At 42.2% G+C, this 10,175-nt stretch overlaps 1 protein-coding gene across 7 annotated transcripts in view; it reads left to right on the top strand.

Annotated features, from left to right (window-relative positions):
- The window catches only part of rhbdl3 (rhomboid, veinlet-like 3 (Drosophila)), a 52,952-nt gene extending 43,007 nt beyond the window's left edge, over positions 1–9,945 (top strand). For 6 of the 7 annotated variants that reach the window (XM_034602518.1, XM_034602555.1, XM_034602530.1 and 3 more), the window contains 3 exons: positions 5,441–5,541; positions 6,973–7,033; positions 7,217–9,945. In XM_034602518.1, coding sequence (XP_034458409.1) covers positions 5,441–5,541; positions 6,973–7,033; positions 7,217–7,488 — 434 coding nt within the window. In that variant the 3' untranslated portion in view covers positions 7,489–9,945. The remainder of the gene's footprint in view (positions 1–5,440; positions 5,542–6,972; positions 7,034–7,216) is intronic. The other variant, XR_004615642.1, reaches the window with a different exon arrangement.
- The last annotated feature ends 230 nt before the right edge of the window (positions 9,946–10,175 follow it).

The following is a 10,175-nucleotide window of genomic DNA, read 5'->3' as shown; positions in this document are numbered from 1 at the left end:
GGGTCAGTGACAAACACCCTGGGGATACCAGATGTGGTGGCCTATAGCATTAACCTCACAGTGAATTGAGGAGGAAACGTGCCATAAATCACACACTAATGTACGCACACAGACCAGCTAACACACACCCACACACACACACACACACACACACACACACACACAGTCTGCTGTTTTAATTAGATATCGACCCCCAGTGGAAGAAAGGAAGAACCCTGTGGTTGTTTTGGCTGTGATGTTTGGGTTCTTTGTGTTTGACTATGATTTTTTTCATTTTTGCTTTTGGTCAACTGGAATCAGTCTAAACCCAATTTAACATTCACTGGGAAATTATTTCAATGTACAAACAAGAAAGCAAGAAAACAATTTTTTTTAATTTTGACAGTTACAACAACTTTACATTTACTATATAATGACACTGACACAACAAGCAATAAGGGAACAGAGGAGGGCTCAGCTGGCACATACAGGGGTCGAGGCAGAGTTCAGGGTCGAGTAATGACTCAGAGAGAGGTTGATGACCTTCCAGGGCCAACAGACACTTTAATGGACACAATGGACTTGCATGTAAACACAGCGGTATTCTCTCCTCCGGACAGCAGAAACAATAAAACTGGGCTCTGCCTGTACAAAGAGCACAGGACGGACTCTGCTGCAGACAAGAACAAGTGCACAACCACAGATTCAAGCAGAGAAACAGACACAGACACTAAATAAAACCACATAGAGGGAGAGAATCCCACAAATCACAAGTGAAAACCTCAACTATTGACACATGAGGGTTGTTGGGGGTTGGGAGCGTCACACACATAAAACACCACTTTAATGACTTTGTAGATTTAGTCGACTCAACGTGTTCATTCTCTGAAGCTTGGAAAAGCAGCAAAGCTAAATAAAATACCACCCTATCCTCCTGGGGCCTGATGAGGAACTATGAGCGACTGTGTCCTTCTCTGGTGTGTGTTTGTTTAGCACACAGACACACACACACAGATACACACACAGACACTAAAATAATGTTATTAAACCAAGTTAATTACAGGGATGGAGGTCACCCTGCCGAGACACACTTCCTAAGAACAGGAACGACGAAGGCGGAGATGCCTTAAATCAAGTGTTTCAGCGTGTGTGTCTATGTGTGTGTATAGAGGAAGGAAGCATTATACTGTACCGTCCATTAAAAGGGTGTAACCATGGTGGGGGAAACCTTTGTGCATGGTTTACAATTACATTTAAAATAGATGGTTGATTTAAAAGTGTTTTCTAAATGAATGGCTGCCTTTTCTGATTGTTATTGTGCCCTGTGCACATCGTATCGTAATGGTAACTGACAGATGGTTCATGAAAGAAAAGAAACTTGATTCTTGTATGAATCAATTTTCCATCACCACTTTGAGAGAAGAACACAGAATGCACAATGTGTTTGTCTGTTTATGTGTGTTATCACCGAGCTGCTTAGACGACTGCACCGTGTTTAATGACCCGGAGAGTCAGATGCTGTTATTACAGCACCTTAGTGGGCTGTCATTATGGTTCACACACCTGCAAAGACCAAACACGAAGAAGAGGACACTCCTATTTGGTGCTAAATGTCAGTTGCAGCTTTTAAAATGTCCTTTTATTTCACTTTCAATCACACACTCTACTGAAAATGCACTGACCTGAAACACAGTAGGGGTTATCCGTGATCATTTTGAATGATTTCAGTGCAGCCTGAAGGCTCATCAAACATGGCAAACACTGGATGGATTTGAAAACTCTGTAAATAAATCGCTAAAGCCTTCTCTCCTCCGTCTCGATGCTACAAGGTGGTGCAGCTGCTGTGGATGATGCGGCCTAGTTGATGAACGCAGATGTAAATATTGCGGAAATGCTTTCTCTCCCCATCACTGAAGTCCCTCAGGACCACCCACCACTTGTCCCCCATTCCTCTTTTAACACAGTGGCTGAACAAAAAGAACTTGCAATATTTCTCTCCATGTTTTTCCCAATCTTGGGTAAATCTGCTGCCTCATAAACCGACTGGGACCTTTCTGTGTGGAGTCTGCATGCTCTTCCTGTGCATATACGTGGGTGTTCTCCATACTCAGGCTTCCTCCCACAGTCCAAAAACATGCAGTTCAGCTCAATTGGAGACTCTGACATGATAATGGGTTGATGGATGGTCAGTTAATGCAAATCTGTATACGATGTTATCACATATTTAATATTCTGTGTTTTCAGTGTAATGGTTTTATTGTTCACATGCATACAGTATCTCATATCTTAACCCTTACTTTTAATTAATCCCTCTTCCACTTTTGCCACCATGTTTTTTTTTCTCAAATTAAGAATGAGGCCATTGTGAGGAGATGGGCATCAGGGAAATTCAGTGTGTGTGTGTGTGTGTGTGTGTGTGTGTGTGTGTGTGTGTGTGTGCCTATGTGCATCACATTATGATCGAGCTAACATGACTTATCCTATTATCCCACCTTATGGTGATTTGATATCTATACACCTCAGAGCTCTTTCTGTCTGCTGTAATTATATACAGTATGCCCACAATGTGATATACCCGTGTGTCTGTAATTAGAGGAAGAGACAGACAGAGAGAGACTACGTGAAGCCGGGTGGAATGAAGCTTAATGTGAGCTGAGCATCTTTGAAGCTTAGTTTTTGGAGCTATGAGGGCTGAGCTTGGCAAGCACACAGGATTAAATATCTGCATGGGGTCCATCACTCAGTGGGCCCATTTATTTTTTTAATTTTTATTTTTGTTTATCTGTCATGCAGTCCTCGCCCCTGAATTACTGTTGGAAGGATCTGGGATTAGGAATAAATATGTTAAAGATGAGAGTAGAGTTGTTTCAGCAGTGATCATGGTCGATGACCCACAATTTTTTAAACCTTATTATATAAAAAGAGAATGACATAAAAAAGATTGATATCAATACTAAACTGTTTATATAAGTATTTACAGTAGTTTGACAAAGCAACTTCGAAACCACATTCACTTAAAGCTATTTAGAAGCTTTCCACTGGATCACAAGGTTGAAAGGCGTTGATCATACAATGACTGGCTAGTGAGTGGACCTTGAGTGTTGTCGAGCAGTTATTTCTAAGGTCCAGTTCATTTATTACTTGGCAAGTGTGTGTCTGTGTGTGTGTGTGTATGTACTGATATTTTTGAAAGGACCATTTTGCGTAACGTTCTTTATGCACAGTCCTTAGGGGCTGTTTGAGAGTTAAGACTTACTTTTAGGGTTAGGGTTGGGGTTAGACATTTAGTTGTGATGTTATGGTTAGAGTAAGGGGGACTTGGCACTGTCTTTAAAGGGTATATATAATAGTATATATAATATTTTAAAATATAGGACAAGATGGAGAGTATCCCTTGTATGTTTGAAGGTCTACCGCACTTATTAAGATGCCAACCACCAGTTGATGTTAGCAGATGTTAGCAGATGTTGGCGAGCATCAGCGGATGTTGGGGACATATCCTCAGTTGTGTACCTTAGCGTCATCAGGTTTTCTGGGATTTAGTCGCACAGCGTTACAAGCTGAGCCCGAGGGCACGCTGAGGCTAATGGTAAATCTGACTGGCTACTGGCTTGTATGGCAGTGCTATGAAAGCCATGTGGCTGCTCAGTAGATCAGACATCATTACCTCTATAGCAATATAATACAAAACCAATATAAGTGTAATGCAAATAAAGCACATTTGTATCGACAATAGAGGTTAAATAGATGAACCTGAAAGGAAGGTAGAAGACCCTTCATCAACAGCTCAGTACCATGTGGGCAGTGTATACTTAGCACCACGAATGCACACAGGTCCGTGTGGTGGAGTGAAGGGAAGGAACAGATATATCTAGAATAGCAGAGTGGAATGAGTGTGTGTAGAGAGAGAGAGAAAGAAACAGAAAGAAAAGGAGCAACAGAGAGAGCGAGATCAGGGCCGAGTTTGTGTTTGTGTTAATTGAATAGTTAAACTAAGGATTTCTCTCTCTGCTTTTTTCTTTTATTCTGGTTCTTGTACAAAGACTGCAGTGAGAACACATTTCTGCTGGGGACGCTGCCTCTGAATGTCCTCGTATTTAAACTTTTCAGTGCTTGATTGGATCTTTTATGTGTGTGATGAATTGGTACCAAGGTGCCAGAGACAGCAATTCCCTGCTTGTGGCAGCCCGAAGGGGGGGGGGGCATGCGTTTCTTGTGTGAATGTATTTGTTTTACATATAATCACAGCATGTGCTGGTACAGTAAAAGCAAGCCTCTATTCATGAAAACCTGTTTATAATATACCCACATTAAATAGCGAGCAGCAAAGCAAAATCGTTATGTCATACAAAATAGATGGCTCTCTGCCAGAATGAGCAAATCTCATCTAGTCGAGGAAACGTTCTCAGCACAAGGTCTGGGATTGTGTGCCTAGTTGTCATGGATGACAGATGTCCAGATTTCTTTTTTCTAAGTTTCTATTGTAGAAGACAAAATGGGTACAGCAAACACAAAAACCCAGAGAATTATCACCTGAACCTGAAGTTCTCCTGCTCTATAGATCGTTCAGCTCATCCCCACTCTCAAAGCATGGTTTTCACCTGCAGGCAGCTGTTCTCACTGATGAAAATCTCAAATAAATTCACTGTCAGTCACTCAGCGCCAAAGTGCCGGCATAAAAGTTTAGCTTTTGATGATAGAACATCTTTTTTTTTGCGAAGGAGCCTGATATTTCCCTCAGGAGTTGGACGGCAACCAAAAACTGAGTTACTAAGAGGCTGAATTTTGGACTTAAATTGTGTCCAGAAAACGCATTTTTGAATGATGCTCTTGTACAGAGGTTTAGTCATAAGCTCGTCTCGATGGTTTGTCACAGCCATAAGGAGCAAGAATGAAAATGAACGCAGCACTTTGTAGGTTATTAGAAAATGTTTTGTTAAATATGCCCCGCCATTAAACTGCCACACTGTCACCCGGCCAACATACCACATGGAATATATATAAATCACTTCAAGATTACACCTCACCTAGAGCACTGCATGTTTGCCAAAAAATGCCCATGTTTGTTTTGGGATATTTTTATCTCCAAATATAAGGTAATGTTGCTCTTGTACACAAACGACTGCTGGCTAACAGGTTTGACATATCATTTTAGGTGAAATAACAGCTTTGTGGTAACAACTTGATTCTGCTGCCTCCAAGTGGCCGAAAATACATTATTGTCTGCTGTATTTCAAGTTGTACAAACATTGAGTCTTTCTTTACATTGACGCCGCAACTTCCATATTGTTGGAACGACATAATTTATAGTTTGACAACGGTACTTTCCAAGAGAAGTTGATTGCTATTTCACTTCAGGGGATGGATATTAATGCTGTGGATAATACATTAATGTGCAATACAGTTGTTTATGAATAAATATAATAACTGTACTGACTTATGACTTTCCTCATCCCTACAGGGTCATTGGCGGTGTCCGTCACAGATATGACGGCTCCAGTGGTCGGGTCCTCTGGGGGAGTGTACGCACTGGTCTCAGCGCACTTGGCTAATGTTGTAATGGTAAGTTTTAGCCTTTGTATCTGTGTAAAATTGTTCCTAAGCGTCAGTTGGTCTCAAAGAATAGTTGCAGAGAAGATTAATGATGTGGCTCAAGACATTGAAAATCACTGAAGGACACCACAAGAAATGTTGTATTGTCTGGCCTGCGATGAAACGAAGGACATAGCAAAATCTGTCCAAGTGTGATAAGAGGGAGGAATTACTCTTTATCTGTTTTTGAGTTCTACCAAAGGTGAGGAATTGTTTGAGCGGGTTCTTTAGATTAAAACTAGCTATGAGTAGTATCATCACCATCAATATCATGTGACATCAGACACCTGGCTATAGACAAGCAACTCCAGCTTCAGCATCACAAGGGTGAGTGTGATACAGGTGTTCCAGCAGGATCTCTGAAGGATGTTATAAAAACTGAAATGTATGTCGCCAAGATGTCTCACACAAGTACATTAATGGAGAACTCGAATATAAAAGTCACAAAATGAATGCAAAAGTGATAACACAACTACAAAAGCCACAACAGAAGGGAGCCACCCACCCACAAAGGATTAAGTAAAAGGTGATGTTGTGTTCTTCCGCTTTGGGTGTTCATAAGCACCTGTACTGTAACACTTCAAATAGACAATCATCACATTTTAAGCGGAGGGGGGGCTTGTCCGGTTTTTGACAAACAACAACTCACTTGACCGCAGTAAATACCTGTTGTGTGGCTTTTGTAGTTGTGTTGGGGAGTGAGACGACTTTGCCACCATAGAAATGGCCAATGATACACCTCTGAGCTAGGGAATGCACTATGTCAACAAGTGTCCTCAGAGGACCAGCTTGCATGTGGCATGTGTGCGTGTGTGCGTGTGTGTGTGGCTGATTATCACATCACTCAGTTGTCCTGTCACTGAAGACCATTGCAGTATCATCAGAGCAGTCTGTTTTGGGGCACGGCAGGTGCCTCTCTATCTACAGATGCCAAACATTCCTCGCCATCACCATTGATTTTTTTTTACCCTTTCCCTGCAAAGATCAGAAAAGTGTAGGATGGTGTGCACAAGTTTAAGTGACAGCAGGAGAGGAAATCCCATCCCACCGCTCTCTGTTGTCCTTTGATATCTGTGCCTGCGATGTTTGGTCTCCTCTTCCTCTGTGGCTCAACACACACTTGGCAAATCATCCATAACATCCTTTGGGTCAGGGTGGAGGAGCCTTTCTTCCTCCTTTCATCTGAAATCATATTATGAAAACCCAGTAGTAACAGATTGAGGGTCGCAGCGTCTCTGGGGTTTGCAAATTTCATGTGAATGAGACAGAGATCTCTTGTCGTGCCGTGTCAGCATGGGTGTGTCGAAGGAGGACTTGACCTTGCACAGTTTGCTCTTTATCATGAGAAGTTGAAAATGTCCTCCTGAATACTCCATCCTTTCTCTCTCTCTCTCCTTGTAGAACTGGTCGGGAATGAAGTGTCAGTTTAAGCTGTTCCGGATGGCAATGGCTCTGGTGTGCAGTAAGTCTCACACGTCATTTCACCTCAACTTAAAGGATTTGTCTGCTGATATGTAGCACCACTAATTCTTCTGCCTCAAAGAAATTACGGTTTAATAAAATGTGTATATATAAGTATAGCTGTCAGGAGTAACATATATATTTACAGCTGACTGACATTTTTCTCTCTCCCCTCTGCTCACAGTGAGTGTAGAGTTTGGTCGGGCGGTGTGGTTGCGGTTCTACCCGCCGGCCTTTCCTCCCTGCCCCAACCCCAGCTTTGTAGCGCACCTGGGAGGGGTGGTGGTCGGCCTGACGCTGGGCGTGGTGGTCCTGCAGAACTACGAGCAGCGGCTCCAGGAACAGTCCCTGTTTTGGATCTTTTTCTGCGTCTACACCTTGTTTGTTCTTTGCGCCGTCTTCTGGAACATTTTCGCCTACAGCCTGCTTGATGTCAGACTGCCCCCGCCGCCTTGACTTCACTATTAGAGGCAGATGAGACACTGTATCCCCCCTTTACTACTCCATCAGTAGAGGTCTGACCGCCCAGCTGGAGGAGTCACCTCACCCCTCCTACTTGCTTCATCGTGGGGGGATCTGAGTTATTGAACAGCCACCTCACCTCTACATCCCCTACTCTGATGCAGGGATTCCGACTTGCTGCAGGCCTCTCTGTCATCGTACATTTTTCATCCCACCTGCCACATCTGAGGCTAAGCCTTACCATCGCCAAGTTTACCTCCACCTGCTCTTTTGCCTCATCTGTGTTGGATGCTCGGCTGAAGAGTATCAGCTTGTGGGGGACGTTTGCTGACAACACTGTGCTGACACAGGAGAAGCCTAGGATCTAACACAACAACAAGAAGCAGGAACGGCCCCATCCACATGGATTAACTTCCTCTGCCTCCTCCTCCTCAATCCAACAGTGCCTGCTGGCGACATCGGCGTAATGAAAGTATTTCTGCACAGTTGCCTCTTGTGCAGGGTAACGGCAGCAACAACTGTCTTCAGACAAAACAAGTTCCAAAACATCCTGTTGTCTGCCTGTGCCCTCTTCATTAGTAAAGAAAGAATGAGGTACTATGAGAATTTAGGCTTTGATTTGTCATCATTACAAGCAGCTAATAACACATGAGGTCACTAATAAGGAGAAGTATGTTTTTTTTCCTATCCTTTATTAAAGAGTGTGGTCTTTCAGTTTGAAAGCAGAACTTATTGATTTCACTTTCAGATTTTGCAATGCTTTCACTCAAAACCCTGCGCTTGCACTCATGTAGCCGCTGCTTGTGCTTGGATCTGCTCAGCTTGTGCTGTAACTATGCACTTACACTCAGATATTTTGTTGCTTGGACAGATTTTCTGCGCTCAAGCTTCAGCTGTTCTCCTCGTGCTCTCACACTACTACTGTGCACGTGAGAAACGTGTTCTCATTACGAAAAAAGAAAATAATTGAGATTCTTGATTTAGCTGTGCTATGTGGACCAGCTATTTGATGGACTCCTGCGATCTGATGAACTCCTTCTCCATGAAGGTATCATGCTTTTCCTTCTACTCCTGGTGTAGCAATAAAGCCATGGAGGGCGGGAGTGCATTAAAGTAACCTTTACAGGACTCTCCAAAAAATAAAGCTAACACAGTCGCAACGAGGGCGTCATTTCTCAACACTACGCCCTGGCATTCTATTGGTTAAAGAAATTTGACAGACTTGTTGCCCAAACAAATCTAAGCAAGCGTAGGGTTTTGAGTGAAAGCATGACAAAATCTAGATGTGAAATCAATAAGCTGCTCCCAAACTGAAAGCGTGCTCTTGAATAAAGAATCCTTGCAGAAACCTCTTTAAGTTTCACAGTATAGAGAGATCATGGAATATATAGATTATAGCAGCCGTCATAAGTGATTATGAATTTACCTTTGAAGGAAAGTCTAGGTTCAGTGTTACCTTCAGCTTCTGGCACTTCCCCAGAGGAGGATTGATATGTGATCAACGTTCTATGAAACTCTAACTTTTGTCTTTGACATTTGTGTGTGTGTTGTGTATGCGTGGAGTGTGACATCTGTTAACATCGTGTGTGTACTGATTAAAACAGAAAGAAGAAGAAGTGCCAATTCAGACTTTTTAAAAGAAATGATGCCAAAATCTTGCTACAAGCACCAGGGGGAAGATCCCCCCCGCCCCCGGAGACAAGTATTGCTTTTGTGTAAGGAAATTTAATTTACTCTAAAGAGACGAGCGTGGAACAGCACAGGAGTGGAGTCAAACTCTTGTCATTAGCTGTGATTTTAGTGATGGTTGAAAACTGCAAAGAAGTGACAGAAGTTTATTTATTGATCAGTGAAGTGGTGGATTGAGGTCAGTGGGATGAAACAAATTAAAACATTCACCCATGGGGGCAGTTGGGTCTTTTTCTCATTACCAAACGTAGAAAAGCACACGCGCCTGACCTCAACTATGTCCGGGCTGGGGTCCTTTAACTCTCAGTCGAGAAGGCGGTGTTCGGGGGGGTGAAGAAGCAAATCAATGCTCTCTCATTAGTTCCTGTCACAACTTGAAATTGTTAATTGATCAAACTGGGATAGAAAGCAACCCCAGCCCTGAGCTGTAAGTCTCAAACTGTACTGTACTGTAACCTCATGCTACACTGGTACCTGCTTCGCACAGACTTTAATATAATATGATTAAATACAGATTAATATTTTAACATGCATTTGCTGTTTTATTTTTACATGGTGATATTGGTATGTTGTACAAATTGTTTGATCGGTCTATATTGTGATATGTTAGCTATATCCTGTATGTATCCTATTTAAAAAATAATGGTTCTAAAGATGGTCTGGGATTGTATATAATAAGGGCTATGACACTAAACTGAGTGAGTGAATATTTTGTACATTTGATATGTACATAGTGGAGTTCATTAAACTGTTTTATACACACAAAAAATATGATATATCATTTTTTTGAATGACACTGATCAACCTCAGACATTAATACCACTTATACAGGTTACAGATATGTCTTTCACATAATTCTGCTGATGGACAAAGATGCATGTTTCTATGTATATGAATGCAGGCTTATTCATCTTTTAAACTCAGTCACCCTGCTAAAAGCCTCATTGTGACCTTATCTCAGGTCACACAAATACCAGTTTTATTCAACATCC

Source organism: Hippoglossus hippoglossus, chromosome 1 (genome assembly GCF_009819705.1).
Source record: "Hippoglossus hippoglossus isolate fHipHip1 chromosome 1, fHipHip1.pri, whole genome shotgun sequence".
Lineage (NCBI taxonomy): Eukaryota > Metazoa > Chordata > Actinopteri > Pleuronectiformes > Pleuronectidae > Hippoglossus > Hippoglossus hippoglossus.
This window is presented reverse-complemented; position numbering and strand designations above follow the sequence as displayed.